Consider the following 20,999-nt stretch of genomic DNA (forward strand, 5'->3'; position numbering starts at 1 on the left):
ATGCCCCTGACTAAAATGTTCTGGTAAGGAAGTAAAATGATAGAAAAATGCTGAGTGAGGGGAGAGGTGTGGAAGTGCCTCCCAATAGTCCTGATCAGGGCTGCCAAGAGATCATCCAGACTTTGTGCTTGGGGGTAACTGGCCATGCCCATCAGGGGGCCTCTGATGGTGGTGGAATGTACTAAGGGCCGTGGCTGCTCCATCATATGAGTGCACCGGGCAATGGACCCCCACCAAATCATTTCCCAAGAGTGAAGGGCCAGTAACTATCTATGGCATCGGCTCTTATCTCCAGTCCTCAAGTTCCCCAAACAGGTCACAGTTTCAGGATTTTTGACAATTGCTATCCCAGAAAAATAGATGAACTCATTGGTGCATGATTGAAGAAATCCAGAAAACATGAGCTGTGGTTAGTTCAGGACTGGAGTTGAGAACCCCTGGAATGAGGGATTATATCAGCAGATTTAGCACTATATCTGTCATGTATTATAGACTGATATGTGTCTACATTATTGTGTAGCAGTTATACAATTGTTGTGTATATAACAAGATAGTGAATAGCTTATCTGAGTGTTATGATCACTAATGCAGCAATGTGTATAAGCCATGTCCTTGTCCTGCATTGTATTGTACTGTAAGTCACTGATTTCTTCTCTTCGGGCTCCATTTAAATAAAGGATGATTATAATAATAACTGGGTCTTTCTGCCATTGAAGGTCTTACCACACAGACTGTATAACCTGGCTCCTACAGTGCAGGTCACTGTGAGGAAGGGCAAGAAAGGATTTGGGATGTCTACCACCAGGAACAAGGATAACTTTCTGGAGATTCTGACAGTAGCTAAGGATGGACCTATTGACCAAAGTGGTCTAAAAAAAGGTAATATAAATATTCATATGTGTAAGATAACAGTATTATCTAAAGTCAGATATATGTGCTGCCAGAAAAGTAATTGTATTAGTAGAATATAAAGGAGTAACTAATGCACTTACATGACAATGCAAATATATCCCATACTGTAAGCTCTCACGAGCAGGGCCCTCTTCCCTCATGGGCTATTTCTTCCCTCACTGTGGGGACTATTCATCATACCTAAATATTCTCTGGAGGTAATTAGGATTAGTACTGGCATGGAGTTCTACCTAATTTACCGGAGGATTCATTATTCCTCCTCTCCATCACTATCTATTCCGAAAAGATGTAATTTTTGCGATGACAGCTTTTCGGGAAATAGATAGTTTTCCCTCACTACTAGGGATGAGCGGGTTCGGTTCCCTGAGAACCAAACCCACCCGAACTTCGGGGATCCGGGGCGATCCGAGCCCAAGCTCGGATCTCCCTGTCTGCCCCGGATCCCTCTCCCGAGGCAAAACCTTGAGATCTGCTGTCGGATCTCGAGGTTTTGCCTCGAGCGGCCATTTAAAAAAAAATGCCTTTGCCTTTAATGGACAAAGTGCTGATTGGCTGACAGAGCCGTCTGTCACGGCTCTCAGCCAATCAGCATTATGGTGCTCATTTGCATGTAGCACGGACTCGTGAGATCCGTGCTACATGCATCTGTGTGATTGACAGTGACACAGAGCACAGATGGGTCAGTGAGACCCGTCTGTGCTGCTGTGTATTTCAATGACACAGATGCACGCACGGACCAGGAGATCCGTGCTACTTGCATCTGTGTCATTGACACAGAGCACTGACGGGTCCGTGAGACCCGTCTGTGCTGCTGTGGTAAAAAAAAAAAAAAAAAACCTGTGTAAAAAAAGAAAAAAATGGCGTGCCCCCTCCAAAAAAGAGCAACCAGCCCCGGGCATTAGTGACCCAGTGCTGGGTGTGCTTAAATACAGGGGACAAACGACGTAGGGGTCCCCTGTACTTAAGCACAACCAGCACCGGGCTAGTCAGAACCAGCGCTGGTTGCCAAAATACGGGGGACAAATGACGTAGGGGTCCCCCGTATTCTGCGCAACCAGCTCTGGGCTCTGATCCGGTCCTGGTTCTGGAAATACAGGGGAAAAAAATTAGTAGGGTTCCCCTGAATGTTCCAGAACCAGCACTGGACTTTTTCTAGCGGGGGGCTGATGCCACAGCCAGGGGAGCCCTTTCACCGGGCCCCCCAGCCGCGGCATCAGCCCTGACCGCTAGTCAGCCCAGGCCAGGGATCCCTGGAGAGCTGGGGACCCCCCCAATAAAGGGGTCACCCTCTCCTGGGCACCCCAGGCCCAGGCTGATAGCCCGGGGCTATCCCCGCCACCCCTGGTGGCGGTGGGTGGCGGGTTGATTGTGTGGTGTGGTGTAAATAAAGAATATCAAACATTGTCTTTACAAGTAGAACTGCAAGTCCCAGCAAGCCTGCCCCGCATGCTGGTACTTGGAGAACCACAAGTACCAGCATGCAGGGCATTAAGGGCCCACTAGTACCTGTAGTTCACCTGTAAAAAAATGTTTAAAAAAACCACAGGACACACACACCGTGACAGTATAAGTTTATTAAACATACACACACACACACACACACATGTACACATACTCACCTATGTAACCTGTAGCATCGGTCCACTTGTCCGGTAAAGTATCCATAGGGGACCTGTGAAAAAAAACATACTCACCATCTCCTATGCGAGGTTCTGTCCTCTTCGTTCCAAAGTAGGCATCCCCGGACTTGGCAAAAAAATAAACGAAAATGCGATCCACGAACTTAGTACCGTTCTATAGAACGGTACTTCCCGAATTTTGGCAACCTGTGCTGGTTCTGACTAGCCCGGTGCTGGTTGTGCTTAAGTACAGGGGACCCCTACGTCATTTGTCCCCTGTATTTAAGCACACCCAGCACTGGGTTACTAATGCCCGGGGCTGGTTGCTCTTTTTTGGGGGGGTGCACGCCATTTTTTTCTTTTTTTACACAGGTTTTTTTTTTTTTTTTACCACAGCAGCACAGACGGGTCTCACGGACCTGTCATTGCTCTGTGCCAATCACACAGATGCATGTAGCACGGATCTCCCGGGTTCGTGCTACATGCAAATGGGCACCATAACGCTGATTGGCTTCCTGTCTGCCACTGCAGTGCCACTCCTAGATGGGCCACGTGTTTGTGCCGCCCACTTGTGTCACTTAGCATAGTCATCCAACTACCTCGGTGCAACCTTTTGGCCTAAAAACAATATTGTGAGGTGTGAGGTGTTCAGAATAGAGTGGAAATGAGTGGAAATTAATGTTATTGGGGTTATTAATAGCGTAGGAACAAAAAAAGGCCCATTTTATGTGATTTTAGCATTTTTTTTTATTTTTTAAGAAAAAATCCAGATCCAAAACACAAAACCCAGAACCCAAAACACGGAAGGGTGGTTTTGGCAAAACCAATCCAGATCCAAAACACGAAGAAAGATCCAGATCCAAAACCAAAACACAAAACACGAAAAGTGGCCGGTGCACACCCCTACTCACTACACTACCTTACCACAGCTGTAATCTGTGCTGCGCATACGCCATTACATTCGTAATACCAGCACATGCACAGCACTACCTACAGCTGCGGTAATTTTGTCAATGACTTTGGGCACTACTATAGGGGGCATTACCACTTTGGGGAACTACTAATGGGTGCACTACTAATGGGGGCATTGCCACTTGGGGCACTACTATTGGGGGCATTACTACTGGGGTACAACTATTGGGGGCACTTCTACAGGGGGCATTACTACTGGTGGCACTACCACTGGGGGAACTACTAATGGGTGCATTACTACTGGGGGTACTACTAATGGGGTCATTACCACTGGGGACACTACTAATGGGTGCATTACTAGTGGGGGCACAACTACTGGGTGCATCAATATTGAGGACTCTACTACAGGGGCATTACTACAGGGTGCATCACTAATGGGGGCACTACTAATGGGGGTACTACTAATGGGGGCTTTGCATAAGGGGCACTGCATAAGGGGCACCACTACTGGGGCACTACATAGGGCGCACCACTACCAGGGGCATTGTGTAAGGGGCACTACTGCTGTGGGCATTGTATGAGGGGCACGACTACTGTGATCATTGTGTATAAGGGGCAATAATATGGGAATTGTGTAAAAGGGGCACTACTGTGTTTCATAACATGAATAAGGAATTACTGTGTGGCATAAATTGCACTGATAGTTTACATTTGTTCGTACATACTGTTACACATTGTGCATAAGCACATTTTATGCCCAGATGCCTTGTTGTTATATATATTATGTATAGTTATTTATATGTAAACACTTGAAGTACACAATAAATTGAATGTTGCAGCTTATTCTGGTTAGACTTTGTTGTCATTGGTTCTGTAACCAATTATTTGGAAACCCCCCCTTTGCCACTGATCTCCTCCCCGCTGCCTACAGCACCTAACCCTTGGGGGCTGCCGCCCTTCTCCTTACAGTATTTGGCTATAATGACGGCCGGTGCAGCAATGTGTATAAGTACTGTCCATGTCCTGCAATGTTCTGTACTGTAAGTCCCTGTTTTCTTGTTTTGTACATACTGTCCCTGTGTATGTACTCTGTAAGGTGCTGCGGACCCCTCATGATGCTATATAATAAAGGATAATAATAATATAGGACCTGATTCTGAGTCGGGCACAAGTGCTGATCCTAATGATGGTGGCTGCAGCTGCAGATGGACAATGAGTGGGTAGGCCAGCCTTCCACATGCAGACTAGCAGCTACTCGCCATACAGGGGCGGATACTCGCATAGACAGCTGGATACCTGCATTAGCATAATGGAGTAAGGAGGCTGCCACGGCCGTGTGGGAAAGGGCCGCAGGTGCGTCTGTCTGAGAATCAGCCCCATAGTACATAATCAGGTTCTCCAGCAGATGGCAGTAGTAACCTATAACCAAGGAAGTAATAGTAATCCCAGCTGCTGCATGTGTTATCAGCCAATGTTACCGTCCTCAGGAGAACACACACAGCCTATGTATAGGGGGCGTAGTGACACTTATACAGATCATAGTGCCGCAGTGTAATGGCTACATTTATAGTACTGATATAAGAGACACATAAAGACGGGAAATAAAAGGACAATAAAATTAGATAAAGGACCACAAAAAAAACATCAGTATAATTCAGAACTATGAGGAATAATTCTGTGGCCAGTCAGCCAAACTAACTATAATTACATCATGTGAATAAAGATCCCTGGTGTGTATAAGAAATACATGTGTGTACACGCTAATGTACAAAATCTGCATTAACCAGTTAGCCGGCAGCGTCGCATGTGATGTGATCGCAGCCAACAGTGCTTCCTTCAGCTGTCAATGTCGCATCACATGTGACCGCGCCGCCATGCTGCTTCCCCCGGCTTTTCCATAGCAGATCCGTTCTCCTCACAACAGATCTCCTCTGACTCCTTGGACCCCCTGGAAGTGATAAGCGGTCTCTGACCATCGATATCACTTCCGGAATCGTGCCCCAGAATGCCGTGCGAACAGCACCCCTGGGCGCATGTGCCGGGGATCACAGTGCGAGGAGAGGAACTTACTTCCCCTCCAAGTACTATTTGGCAAGTGCAAGGATCAGCTTCAGCATGGGGGACTGATAATCGGTCCCCCCTGACACACACTCTGCTGCTCTCTGTATATGGGGGAGGGGGGTAAATGCCCATGGGGGTTGGGGGGCTATCTAGCATCAGTGGGGGAGGAATAATATATAGAAATATTATGCTGGATGGGGGGTAAAAAATAATAAATAAAACATACTTGTCACAGGGTAGGAGGGGGCAAAGAAAAATGGTGCTTTTACAGGGGGGTTGGTTTAGAAAACAGATATATTTTTTACTACTAATGGGGTTTGGGGGGTATTATTATTAGGATTTATGGTCCATGGGGGGGTCTATTGACTATAGGGGGTGGGATGTTATTTTATAATGGGGCTATAGACACAGGGGGATGGTGGGGGGGTTGTAAAACACAGCCTAGATATATAAAATATATATTTAAATTAGGGGTGTGCACCGGCCACTTTTCGTGTTTTGTGTTTTGGTTTTGGATCTGGATCTTTCTTCGTGTTTTGGATCTGGATTGGTTTTGCCAAAACCACCCTTCCGTGTTTTGGGTTCTGGGTTTTGTGTTTTGGATCTGTATTTTTTTTTTAAAAAGCATAAAAACAGCTAAAATCACAGAATTTGTAGGTTTTTCTGCTCCTATGCTATTATTAACCTCAATAACCTTAATTTCCACTCATTTCCAGTCTATTCTGAATACCTCACACCTCACAATAGTGTTTTTATGTCCAAAACGTTGCACCGAGGTAGCTGGATGACTATGCTAAGCGACACGAGTGGGCGGCACAAACACGTGACCCATCTAGGCGTGAAACTGCAGTGGCAGACAGGATGGCAGTTTGAAAGACTAGGCCCCAAACTGTACATAATGCAAAGAAAAAAAAGAGGTGCAAGATGGAATTGTCCTTGGGCCCTCCCACCCACCCTTATGTTGTATAAACAAGACATGCACACTTTAACAAACCAATCATTTCAGCGCCAGGGTCTGCCACACAACTGTGGCTGAAATTATTGGTTCGTTTGGGCCCCCACAAAACAAGCTGGCAATTAATGTGTCCCTGCACAAACTGGCTCTATGGAGGCAAGATGTCATCCTCATCCTCCTCATCCACCGATTCCTCACCCTCTTCAGTGTGTACATCCTCATCCTCACAAAGTATTAACTCGTCCCCACTTGAATCCACCACCACAGGTCCCTCTGTACCTTCTGGAGGCTGGTCTCCCTGGAAGAGCTGATAATTCATTTTGATGAACATCATCTTCTCCACATTCTGTGGAAGCAACCTCCTACGCCTTTCGCTGACAAGGTTCCCGGCTGCACTAAACACTCTTTCGGAGTACACACTGGAGGGGGGGCAACTCAGGTAAAATAGAGCCAGTTTGTACAGGGGCCTCCAAATTGCCTCTTTTTCCTGCCAGTACAGGTATGGACTGTCTGCCATGCCTACTTGGATGCTGTCACCGATGTAATCCTCCACCATTCTGTCAATGGTGACAGTATCATATGCAGTGACAGTAGACATGTCAGAAATTGTTGCCAGGTCCTTCAGTCCGGACCAGATGTCCAAACTTGGTCCTGCCTGCCCTGCATCACCGCCAGCGGGTTGCTTAGGATACCTAAGTTTTTTCCTGGCAGCCCCAGTTGCAGGAGAAAATGAAGAAGGAGCCGTTGACGTGTCACGTTCCGCTTCAGCTGACAGTGTGTTCACCAGCAGGTCTTTGCACCTCTGCAGGCTTGTGTCGGCCGGAAAGAGAGACACCACATAGGCTTTAAACCTAGGATCGAGCACGGTGGCCAAAACGTAGTGGTCTGATTTCAACAGATTGACCACCCTGGAATCCTGGCAAAGCGAATGAAGGGCTTCATCCACAAGTCCCACATGCCGAGCGGAATCGCTCCGTCTTAGCTCCTCCTTCACTTTCTCCAGCTGCTTCTGCAAAAGCCTGATGAGGGGAATGACCTGACTCAAGCTGGCAGTGTCTGAACTGACTTCACGTGTGGCAAGTTCGAAGGGCTGGAGAACCTTGCACAACACGGAAATCATTCTCCACTGCGCTTGAGTCAGGTGCATACCCCCTCCTTTGCCTATGTCATAGGTGGATGTATAGGCTTGTATGGCCTTTTGCTGCTCCTCCATCCTCTGAAGCATATAGAGGGTTGAGTTCCACTGCGTCACAACCTCTTGCTTCAGGTGATGGCGGGGCAGGTTCAAGAGTGTTTGCTGGCGCTCCAGTCTTCGGCACGCAGTCGCTGAATGGCGAAAGTGGCCAGAAATTTTTCGGGCCACCCAAAGCGTCTCCTGCACGCCCCTGTCGCTTTTCAGAAAATTCTGCACCACCAAGTTTATTGTGTGAGCAAAACATGGGACGTGCTGGAATTTGCCCAGATGTAATGCCCGCACAATATTGGTGGCATTGTCAGATATCACAAATCCCCAGGAGAGTCTAAGTGGGGTAAGCCACTGGGCGATGATTTCCCTCAGTTTCTCTAAGAGGTTGTCGGCGGTGTGCCTCTTACTGAAACCGGTGATACACAGCGTAGCCTGCCTTGTAACGAGCTGGCATTTCTGAGATGCTGCTACTGGTGACGCTGCTGCTGTTGCTGCGTAAGGTGATACATCTACCCAGTGGGCTGTCACAGTCATATAGTCCTTAGTCTGCCCTGTTCCACTTGTCCACATGTCCGTGGTTAAGTGGACATTGTGTACAACGGCATTTTTCAGGACACTGAGGACACTTTTTCTGACGTTTCTGTACAGTCTCGGTATCGCCTGCCTAGTGAAGTGGAATCTAGACGGGATTTGGAACCGGGGACACACTACCTCCATCAATTGTCTAAATCCCACTGCACTAATGGCGGATACCGGACGCACGTCTAACACCAACATAGCAGTCAAGGCCTCAGTTATACGTTTTGCTTCAGGATGACTGCTGTCGTACTTCATCCTCCTCGCTAAGGACTGTTGGAGGGTCAATTGTTTAGTAAAAGTAGTGGTGTTCCTACTTCCTCTCTGGGATGATGAACGACTCCCAGCAGCAGCAACAGCAGCAGCGGCAGCAGTAGGCGTAGCAATGCAGGATCCTCCAGAGGAATCCCGGATAGGAGAGTCAGTCATGCCAGTGACATGGCCTGCAGGACTACTTCCGATCCTGACTAAGGAGGAAATTGACGAGGAGGGAGTTGACGGTGTGGTTTGCAGGCGCTTGGATACAACAGGACAACGGGATTTAGGTGTCCCTGGACTGCTTACGGTCTTAGCCAAAGTTTCTGAACTTGACAGTAACTTTTTATGAACGCGCTGCAGGTGCCGTATAAGGGAGGATGTTCCTAGGTGGTTGACGTCCCTACCCCTACTTATTTCACCTTTACATATGGTACATATGGCAAGACAGTTGTTGTCCGGATTTGGATAGAAATATTGCCAGACCAAAGAGGTGGAATGTTTGGTCTTCTGCCCAGGCATGACCGTGATGGGCTTTTTCATCCCACGGACAACAACTGTCTCCCCCGGAGCCTGATTTAAACAAACCACATCACCATCAGAATCCTCCTCGCCAACTTCCTCCTCAGCGCCAGCTACACCAGTATCCTCATCCTGTTGTACTTCAACAGTGACATCTTCAATTTGCATATCAGCAAGTGGACTGTGGGTGCTCCTTTCAGCACTTGCAGGGGGCGTGCAAATGGTGGAAAGAGCCACCTCTTCCCGTCCAGTGCTGGGAAGGTCAGGCATCGCAACCACCACCACACTTGGACTCTCCTTGGGGATTTGTGATATCTTCTTAGAAAGCACAGTTCTTCGCTGTGCTTTTGCCAGCTTAACTCTTTTGATTTTTTTAGTGGGAGGAGGGCTTCCATCGTCATGTGAAGCTGAACCACTAGTCATGAACATACTAGGGATCGACCTTAGCCGTTCCTTGCCACTCCGTGTCGTAAATGGCATATTGGCAAGTTTACGTTTCTCTTCAGCTGATTTAAATGTCTTTTTCAAGGTCATTTTCCTGAACTTTGCCATTTGGGATTGTATGTGCCCTCTACTATGACATTGGGCATCGGCCTTGGCAGACGACGTTGATGGCATGTTATCGTCTATGTCATGACTAGTGGCAGCAGCTTCAGCACTAGGAGGAAGTGGTTCTTGATCTTTCTCTATTTTATTTTTATCGGAGAAAGTTTGGTCCTCCATTTATGTTATATCGATTTGATATATACGTGCGGCTAAACACAGAAAATATTTTTTTTTTTGGTTTGGACTGGAGTGTACTTTGTGGGTTACAGCACCCTTTAACGGTCAAGCCAGCCGGCCCTTTACTTATGACACAGGCGCACGCTTGGCACTACTTTGTTGATGCACGTGCGGCTACTGCGCACACAATTCACAAACACAGAAAATAATTTTTTTTTTGGTTTGGACTGGAGTGTACTTTCGGGGGTTACAGCACCCTTAACGGTCAAGCCAGCCGGCCCTTTACTTATGACACAGGCGCACGCTTGGCACTACTTTGTTGATGCACGTGCGGCTACTGCGCACACAATTCACAAACACAGAAAATAATTTTTTTTTTGGTTTGGACTGGAGTGTACTTTCGGGGGTTACAGCACCCTTAACGGTCAAGCCAGCCGGCCCTTTACTTATGACACAGGCGCACGCTTGGCACTACTTTGTTGATGCACGTGAGGCTACTGCGCACACAATTCACAAACACAGAAAATAATTTTTTTTTGGTTTGGACTGGAGTGTACTTTCGGGGGTTACAGCACCCTTTAACGGTCAAGCCAGCCGGCCCTTTACTTATGACACAGGCGCACGCTTGGCACTACTTTGTTGATGCACGTGCGGCTACTGCGCACACAATTCACAAACACAGAAAATAATTTTTTTTTGGTTTGGACTGGAGTGTACTTTCGGGGGTTACAGCACCCTTTAACGGTCAAGCCAGCCGGCCCTTTACTTATGACACAGGCGCACGCTTGGCACTACTTTGTTGATGCACGTGCGGCTACTGCGCACACAATTCACAAACACAGAAAATAATTTTTTTTGTGGTTTGGACTGGAGTGTACTTTCGGGGGTTACAGCACCCTTAACGGTCAAGCCAGCCGGCCCTTTACTTATGACACAGGTGCACGCTTGGCACTACTTTGTTGATGCACGTGCGGCTACTGCGCACACAATTCACAAACACAGAAAATAATTTTTTTTTTGGTTTGGACTGGAGTGTACTTTCGGGGGTTACAGCACCCTTAACGGTCAAGCCAGCCGGCCCTTTACTTATGACACAGGGGCACGCTTGGCACTACTTTGTTGATGCACGTGCGGCTACTGCGCACACAATTCACAAACACAGAAAATAATTTTTTTTTTGGTTTGGACTGGAGTGTACTTTCGGGGGTTACAGCACCCTTAACGGTCAAGCCAGCCGGCCCTTTACTTATGACACAGGTGCACGCTTGGCACTACTTTGTTGATGCACGTGCGGCTACTGCGCACACAATTCACAAACACAGAAAATAATTTTTTTTTGGTTTGGACTGGAGTGTACTTTCGGGGGTTACAGCACCCTTTAACGGTCAAGCCAGCCGGCCCTTTACTTATGACACAGGCGCACGCTTGGCACTACTTTGTTGATGCACGTGCGGCTACTGCGCACACAATTCACAAACACAGAAAATAATTTTTTTTTTGGTTTGGACTGGAGTGTACTTTGGGGGTTACAGCACCCTTTAACGGTCAAGCCAGCCGGCCCTTTACTTATGACACAGGCGCACGCTTGGCACTACTTTGTTGATGCACGTGCGGCTACTGCGCACACAATTCACAAACACAGAAAATAATTTTTTTTTTGGTTTGGACTGGAGTGTACTTTCGGGGGTTACAGCACCCTTAACGGTCAAGCCAGCCGGCCCTTTACTTATGACACAGGTGCACGCTTGGCACTACTTTGTTGATGCACGTGCGGCTACTGCGCACACAATTCACAAACACAGAAAATAATTTTTTTTTTGGTTTGGACTGGAGTGTACTTTCGGGGGTTACAGCACCCTTAACGGTCAAGCCAGCCGGCCCTTTACTTATGACACAGGCGCACGCTTGGCACTACTTTGTTGATGCACGTGCGGCTACTGCGCACACAATTCACAAACACAGAAAATAATTTTTTTTTTGGTTTGGACTGGAGTGTACTTTCGGGGGTTACAGCACCCTTAACGGTCAAGCCAGCCGGCCCATTACTTATGACACAGGCGCACGCTTGGCACTACTTTGTTGATGCACGTGCGGCTACTGCGCACACAATTCACAAACACAGAAAATAATTTTTTTTGGTTTGGACTGGAGTGTACTTTCGGGGGTTACAGCACCCTTTAACGGTCAAGCCAGCCGGCCCTTTACTTATGACACAGGCGCACGCTTGGCACTACTTTGTTGATGCACGTGCGGCTACTGCGCACACAATTCACAAACACAGAAAATAATTTTTTTTTTGGTTTGGACTGGAGTGTACTTGGGGGTTACAGCACCCTTTAACGGTCAAGCCAGCCGGCCCTTTACTTATGACACAGGCGCACGCTTGGCACTACTTTGTTGATGCACGTGCGGCTACTGCGCACACAATTCACAAACACAGAAAATAATTTTTTTTTTGGTTTGGACTGGAGTGTACTTTCGGGGGTTACAGCACCCTTAACGGTCAAGCCAGCCGGCCCTTTACTTATGACACAGGTGCACGCTTGGCACTACTTTGTTGATGCACGTGCGGCTACTGCGCACACAATTCACAAACACAGAAAATAATTTTTTTTTTGGTTTGGACTGGAGTGTACTTTCGGGGGTTACAGCACCCTTAACGGTCAAGCCAGCCGGCCCTTTACTTATGACACAGGCGCACGCTTGGCACTACTTTGTTGATGCACGTGCGGCTACTGCGCACACAATTCACAAACACAGAAAATAATTTTTTTTTTGGTTTGGACTGGAGTGTACTTTCGGGGGTTACAGCACCCTTAACGGTCAAGCCAGCCGGCCCTTTACTTATGACACAGGCGCACGCTTGGCACTACTTTGTTGATGCACGTGCGGCTACTGCGCACACAATTCACAAACACAGAAAATAATTTTTTTTTGGTTTGGACTGGAGTGTACTTTCGGGGGTTACAGCACCCTTTAACGGTCAAGCCAGCCGGCCCTTTACTTATGACACAGGCGCACGCTTGGCACTACTTTGTTGATGCACGTGCGGCTACTGCGCACACAATTCACAAACACAGAAAATATATTATTTTTTTAGCACTTGGGGGGAGCACCCCTGATGGACAGAGCACCCCCTGGACAACACTACAGCACTCCTTTAGGACTGGGACACTGCACAGGACTTTGGAGTGGACACAGCCCCTATGGAGAACTGACTGCACAACACAGTCCAGCCAGCCCCTATGGACTTTGAAGTAGTGGACACAGCCCCTATTAACAACAGCAGCACAGCACAACACAGCCAGCCCCTATGGACTTTGAAGTAGTGGACAACAGCAGCACTACACTACACTACACTACACTACACAGCCCTAACTCCCACCCTCCCTCTTCACTGTCCACAGCCGAGTGAGAAAATGGCGCCGACGTGGGTACCTTATATAGGATCCAAAACCCGCGAGACTCGGAAGGCGGGATGATGACGTTTTGCCTCGATTTCAGATCCGAGTCAGGCGGGAAAAGTCGAGCCTGACTCGGATCGGACTCGGATCGGGGGGGCTCGGGGGGGTTCGGATTTCAGAAATCCGAACCCGCTCACCCCTAATTTAAATATATTATTACAAATAAGTTTTAAACCTAAATAATAATTAAAAAACAGGAAGAGCTGAAGCTAATACCTTGGGCACAATGACAAATGCATATTTATATGTCACTAACCCCTTCACGTTATTTTATATTCAGTTATGTTATCATTTACAGGAGATGAACTGATTGAATTTAATAAAGAAAATGTCATGGGGTGGACCACGGTGGAGTTAATGCGTCTGGTAAGGACCATCCGTACCGGAGAAAAGATTAAGATATTGGTGTATCGGGGTCGGTCATCTGCTTTACCAACAGAGGAGGCCAAGGAAATGTAAGTGTCATATAAGCACTATTTATATTTAGCTGACAGATAATGGTTTTAACGACAAAAAGATATAATGTTTATACTATAAATGCTCGTATTACAGTATTATTATTATTATTATGGTGTATGTACATTTAGGACTCCTCCGTATGCATAGGATAACTCGGCCACATCAGGCTGATCATAACCAGCATAAATCAGCGCTAATGCAGGTGATCGCCTGATAGATTCGGCTGCACAAACATTCGGCAGCTTGGTGATAACGGACATCTTTGAAAAGAGAATAATTTATAAATACATTTAGAAAGAAAAGTGTGGCGCAGCCTGTGTGCGGGGCGTCATTGTCAGGCAATATGCTCCTAAATCCAGAGGGAATAGTTTTCTGTCTGTCTAGAAGCGACTGACATAGTAACTGTCTCTGTTTTACAGCGCAGAACAGGATACCGGTGACAGATCTTTAGTTTCATCAGAAGGATATCAGAGTGTCAGTGACCCAGTCAGAGAGCTCAGCGTGGGCGTATCACCCTACAGTGATGTGGTAATACACAGGGCCTGGGAAGATAATGATAAAGATGATGATAAAGAGGAGGAGGAGGAGGAGAAGGAGAAGGAGAAGGAGCTGAAGGAGAAGGAGGAGATGGAGAAGGAGAAGGAGGAGGAGAAGGAGGAGAAGAAGGAGAAGGAGAAGGATGACTCATGTTTACCAAAATATTTACTTCGCATGGTTTGGAAGGACAAGAACAGTAATTTAAGGATCCAAATAACATACGCAGTGAAATGGAAGATCAGAGAATAGTCCCAGCACAATATCCTCCCAATACCATCTATAACTGGGGCCATTAGTTTAGCCCAATAGAAATGAAGGATGAGATAAAATCACATAATGTAGAACGAAAACAATTATAAATTTGTTGTTTGATTGAAATGTTTAATGTATCAATAAAAGATTCCGATATAGAGAATTGTTTTTCCAGTCGTTGTTCTTTATGTAAGTACATCTGCACCCAGTCCATCCTGAACACCTGAAAAAGCTTTTCCTTACACATGTGTATAGCGGGAGGGGAAGATTGTATCCATTGTTGTAATATACACTTCCTCGCCACGGCCGAGAGAATTAGAAGTAACCTGCGACAACCCAATGACACTGTACAGGTTGTTGTGATAATGCCAAAAAATGGCCCATTCTGGGGTCAGCAGTAAAATATGTACTAATTCCGATAACTTGAAGCCAAAATACTTTTATAAAAGAGCAATCCCAAAAACACAGATAAAGGGAAGCATCTGGTCTCGTACATTTTGGACAAGCGGATGATGGGGAAAATATAAATGGCTACGAGAGGGAGAAAAATATCCTCTATCAAACATTTCCTGATATGTTGTAGCAGACAAGACTGGAATGGAGTATAAAAGAGCATTTAGAATCTTTGATTCCCCCGGGTAACCCTTTCCATATCTGGTGGCAATGCCCACTTCTTCGGCCCTTTTGGTCAAAAGTGATTCGCCTTTCAGCTTTAATTCTTGGTGAACCGGTTCCTATAGATCCCCTGTTCTGGTTATTCCATTTGTCATCCGGAACCCTCTCGAGGTACAAGAGGTCTTTATTATGTCACTTGAATAACACAGCGAAGGCTGTTATCCCGGTAAGATGGCGTTCCTCCTCTCCTCCCACGGTTGCTGATTGGTTCACGAGATTGGACTTATATATGGAAATGGACAATTTGATAACCTCCGCTGATGGCGATTGCGAATCCTTCAGGGATAGTTGGTCCTGCTGGATGGACTTTAAGGACTCTGTGTCCTATAGAACCATTCTCTCTAGCCAACCTACACCTGTATGAGTTATATCTATTTCCTGCCTAGACCCTATGTGACGTAACGATATACACGTTTAAAAATTGTATCAGCCTTGTCTTTCATTTTTACTCCAATCATGCAGCAACTCTTTTTCTTTTCTCTCTTTTATTTTTTTCTCTTCTATTCCTCCCTTTTTTCTCTCTTTGGATGCTTTGGTATCTTCCCCTCCCCCCCCTTTTTTTTTTTTTTACCCATTTGTTTCGTCTTTCCCCAAAATATTATAGTCTCTAGTTAAATGTCCCAATATTTAATATCTATATTTTCGATTATAGAGGTTCTCTTTCTTTTATTATGATCAGGAATCTTGTTTTTTTTTTCTCGGATTTGATTGAACTTTTATTTTGCAAGTTCATTCCAGATTATTAATTTGGAAATTGTTTTTCTTTTGTTTGTATTGATTTATGTCTGTATTGACTTGATATTATTCAATAAAACAATTTGCAATATAGAATCTTTGATTCACTAAAATCAGGAAAATGTTTCAGCCAACGTGTTATTACAGTGTCATAATGACCACTGTAATATGGTACCCTAAGTATTTTATAAACCAAGGAGATGACACCCCTAGACCCAATAGAGGAGAGTCATATCCAGTTGATTCATCCAATCTATAGGGGAAAGGAACGTAACCACCTTAGAGGTATAACGCTGCGCCTGCAAAAATAATAAGTTATGAGAATGCAAAAAGGGGAGAAGAGTCTGAGCCTGAGAAAAAGACAGTGGGCGATGTGAGGACAGATCTGTAAGCTGATGAACTGTACTAAGACCATTGGAGGCCCAGAATGTATCATCAGAGGAGGCCAAACATGTAACAAGCTGGCATTACCACACAGAGGGACAAATAAGGAGTAAGAGGTATTTAGGTACCATTTGTTATGTATAGTGTGCCAGGCTGACCATGCAGACATTAATAACGGATTGGCTAATACATCCACAGGTAAATCAAACTTATTTAGATGTAAGAAGCACATTAAGTCCATATTTGTTAGGAGGGATTTCTCTATCACATAGTTAGTACATAAGTTAGAACATAAAATCCAATCCTTGATGTGTGTGAAAATAGCCGTATAATTATACAGTGCCTTACTTGGGAATTAGTGCCCGATTCAGACCTGCTCGCTAGTTGCGTTCGCATGCAATGAATGTATGCAAATTCGCAAATTGCACGGCAAGGCATTAGCATGCCCACTATGTCTTGGCGTGCGGTCGCGTTGTGTATGCAGACGCCCACCAGCCTGTCTTAAGACGCACACTTATGCACGTCATCTCCAAGAGGTGTATGAAATCATCGGTAACATTGAGTACCATCGGGAGCGAGCGCAGCACTTGTGGTTGACTATTCCCTACTGCAATCACTGCAGTAGGGAATCAGTATGTAAAACAACCATGTGACGTATACTATGACGCTGCGTCTTAATTATGCACGTCTCTGAAATGGCGTCAAGACGCTCAGGCACGCCTGCGTTCGCACCACCACTCCCCCGTTTCCTTCAACCAACCCCTGTCACCACCCACAAACGGCCTCTCCTGTCACTCATTCTGGCGAGGTGGCTATGCGCAGCGAGTGCTTCGCGATCGCATGGACTGGTTCATGCACGGGCACTGTGATGCGTACTCATGCGCAGAATGCAAACATCGGCTGACTGTGTGCGAATGCATCCTAGCGGGCGGGTCTGAATCGGGCCCTTATTTCCTACCTCCAATCTAATGCGCTATAACAATTGTAAACTGAGTCGAGGTTTCTTTTTCTTCCAAATAAATTGCCGTATACAAGTCATGGATATTCTTGGAAAAGGCGGATCCCCAGATAAGTCTCCGCCCATTGTAAACCACCAAAGTTTAGACTCTCTCTACGAAGTGAGGTATTAATGGCCATCGCAAGTGAGTCTTGATTTAGAAGGGAGATGGGTCTATAGGAATTAATAGAGTCTGGCTCTTTGTTGGGTTTTAATAAAAGAATTGTGTAAGCATTATTAAAAGTAGGGATGTGCGCCGGACCATTTTTGCCATATTTGATTCTAATTCATTGTCCGGATTTGGATTTGTCAATCTGTGGTGACTGGCTTTGGATTTGGAGTTTTTACAAAAATTTTTCAAAAATAGCTAAAATCACATAAATTGGGCTTTTTTTTTCCATAGAATTTCCAGTCATTTACAGTCAATTTAGAACACTTAACAGCTTATAATATTGTTTTCACCATTATTGGGCAAAGGTTGCAGTGAGCTGACTGGTTACCAAGCGTCAGAGCAGCGGCGCAGTGGCACTGACACCACAGTTTAAAGCACATCTATGAAACAATGCCACACAGCAGTGGCAGAAATGAAAGGTAGTGCAAGATGGAATTGTCCTTGGGCCCTCCAACCCACCCTTATGTTGGATATTAAGAAGGACATGCACACTTTAACAAGCCAAGCATTTCAGTGACAGGGAATGCCACTTTGTGGCTGAAGTGCTTGGTTTGTTTGGGCCCCCACAAAAAAAGCTACCAACTGGCTAAAGGCAACAGCTCTACAGTGGCAAATTGTCACCATCGTTGCCATCCTCACCCTTATCAGTGTGTACATTATCCAATTCCTCACACAATATTAATTCATCCCCGCTGGAATCCACCATTACAGAAGTATCTGTACTGTGACGTGATTGGCGGGAAAGGTTTTCCTCATAAAATTTCCAGTTCATTTTAATGAACATCATTTTTTTCTACATTTTGTGGAAGTAGCCTCCTATGTCGTTCTCTCACAAGGTTCCTGGCTGTACTGAAATCTCTCTCCGAGTACACAATGGAGGGTGGGCAGCTTAAGTAATGCATAGCCAGTTTATACAATGATCTTCAAATTGCCTTTTTTTTCTTCCAATATTCAAAGGGACTCTGTGACATGTCTACTTGTACGGTGTCCTGAAAATAATCCTCCACCATTCTTTGGATGGTAATCGTATTAGATGGAGTTATGGTAGAGGTGTCACTGGTGTTGGGCAATTCTTTTAGACCCGACCAGATGTCAAAATATTGACTTGACTTATCTGCATCATCACTGGGTCTTTTGGGAAAGAAATCTTTTTGTGGCTGCTGCTGGAGAAACTGAAGGAGGAGACATCATCGTAGTGCCATGTGTCACTTCAGCTGCCAGCTTGCTCACCAGGAGCGCTTTGGATCTTTTAAGATCTGGGTCAGTTGTAAAGAAAGAAACAGCATATGACTTAAACCTAGGATCAAGCATGGTTGCTAAAATATAATGATCAGATTTCAAGATCTTGGCCACCCATGGATCCTGGCAAAGCGAATAAAAGATTTGATCTATCAGTCCAGAATACTTTGCAGAATCACTTTGTTTAATTTCCTCCTTCAATTTCACCAGCTGATTTTCCAAAAGCCTAATCAGGAGAAGCACCTTACTCAAGCTAGCAGTGTCAGCACTCACTTCACATTTGGCAACTTCAAATGGTTTGAGCACCTTGCACAAGACAGAAAGTACACTCCACTGTGCTGGGCTAAGGTACATTCCCCCTCCTCTCCCAATGTCATGGCTTGTCGTACAGCTATGGATGGATTTTTGCTGCTCCTCCATCCGCTGAACCCCGTGGCTGGCTGGCAACTTTCAGCCTGGGGGGGGAAACACAAGCAAGTGGCCCAGCAAATGCAATTTTAAAAATGGGCATGACAATAATGTTGGGGGTGTGGTTTGCATAAAATCAGGTCAATTTAAGGCTGTTTATTATGGTGGGCAGATATTTAATAAAAGAAAAAGGCTTAGACTGTGCTAAGGTCACAGTGGAAATAGGGGCCTCTTCATGGTGAGGTGTTATCCAGCTATGGTCACTACCGTCCGCCTGTGTCTAGCCGCCGGTCCGCCCTTGCCTCTGCTTAAGCCTCTCGCTGACAATTACAAAGTGACCAACGGCTTGTGTGTGTAGCATCTAATAATGACTGTCCAGCCGGACACTGGCCCACAGCATTCAGCCTGCTCCATATCCTTCAGGTAACTTCCTGTGCTCTGGTGTCTCGCAGTCACATGGGAAAGCTGTACGGTCAGGTGGCCCTCTCCAGTTTGTGTGGATTGGGCTGCTGGAGACATGTAGCGGGAGCCCTGAGTTGAGCAGCTGCGCCCGCCCCTTTGTTCCACCTTCCCATTCTGCTTCATCCCACAGTGTGTCTGCTGCGGAAAATGCGGGGCGCAATTCATCAATTTCAAAATGGGCAGCGTGCATCTCACAATTAACAAAACAGTAATAAAAATACCTAGTGGGAACATATATATATATATATATATATATATATATATATATATATATAGTCCAGTATCAAGATGGCACTCACAATACAACTCATCTCATGCCTGGGGCATGAGATGAGCCAACAAAATAAGATATTCACATATACAGTACAAAGAAAACACTGGCCCCTATTGGGAACTGACCCCAACTTTGGTAATATAGGCCAGAAACCTCCTTTGCCAACTATACGGAGGGGTCCAAATGTAAAAGATCTTTCATACAGAACAAATATGCCGGTTAGAGAAACGCAAGCGGCAAATTGTCTGATGGCCAAAAAGGGCTGTTTCCAATGCCTAGGATGTACAACGTGTAGGTCCCTGATCACAGGACAGTCTTTCCCACACCCACATAGTGGTAAAAGGATTAGTCTGAGATATCGCTTGACCTGTCAAATGGACCATGTCATCTATTTGTTACAGTGCCCATGTGGTCTGATGTATGTGGATAAGACAACACGGACTTTTCGGGAGCGCATGACACAGCATCGTACATCTATTTGTCAGGTTTATACCAATAATGGATCGGATAAACCGGTAGCTACACATTTTTTTTTACAGATGGGTTACCAAGTATCTGCTGGATATATGATAATCGATTGGATACCACCACCTAGGAGAGGTGGCGACAGGGGTCTTATGTTGCTTAAGAGAGAGGCAAGATGGATCCATCAATTAGACACAGTAGCCCCAAAGGGATGAAATGAACAAATCCATCTGAATATTTTTTTGCAATAAGGTATGATGGACTATTGTTACTCTGCCCATGGCCAATCAGTGGGAAGAAAGATATATCTGGACTTTTGTTTTCTAAATAATGTTTTTCCACACAATAATGTCTAGATAGATGTCTAAGGATGCCTGATAGTTTTTGTATTTTTGTGAATATGTAAATGTTTTTGTCTTTGTATGTAGGGATTGTTGTTTGTCTATTACCCCCTTTCTCTTTGTAGCAGGTTGGCTAGGTGATCGCTACATAACTATAGATAGCAGTGATGCTGCATAGCTGCTCTATTGTCCCACTGACCTTTTTAAGTATATTGCTAACTAGTGGTGATTCTATTGGGTGGTCTATGATATAGGGTTAGTCCCTGATCATATTTCCTGCTTGCGTTCCACATTAATACCTCCGGTTTGGTTTTCACTACACAACCGGATGTTTATAGATTTCTATGTATATTATAGTTAAAGGCGGGTTACTAATTAGGTGACTATTAGGCTATGTCCCTAAATGAGTAAAGC

At 45.5% G+C, this 20,999-nt stretch overlaps 1 protein-coding gene across 1 annotated transcript in view; it reads left to right on the forward strand.

Moving 5' to 3' along the window:
• LOC148521282 (membrane-associated guanylate kinase, WW and PDZ domain-containing protein 3-like) overlaps positions 1 to 20,999 on the forward strand; it is a 199,005-nt gene that overhangs the window by 60,607 nt on the left and 117,399 nt on the right. The window contains exons 11-13 of the mRNA XM_088475401.1: positions 717 to 879; positions 13,484 to 13,640; positions 15,174 to 15,219. Coding sequence (XP_088331527.1) covers positions 717 to 879; positions 13,484 to 13,640; positions 15,174 to 15,219 — 366 coding nt within the window. The remainder of the gene's footprint in view (positions 1 to 716; positions 880 to 13,483; positions 13,641 to 15,173; positions 15,220 to 20,999) is intronic.

Source organism: Taudactylus pleione, unplaced genomic scaffold, assembly GCF_031769625.1.
Source record: "Taudactylus pleione unplaced genomic scaffold, aTauple2 ptg000171l, whole genome shotgun sequence".
In the NCBI taxonomy this organism is placed as follows: Eukaryota; Metazoa; Chordata; class Amphibia; order Anura; family Myobatrachidae; genus Taudactylus; species Taudactylus pleione.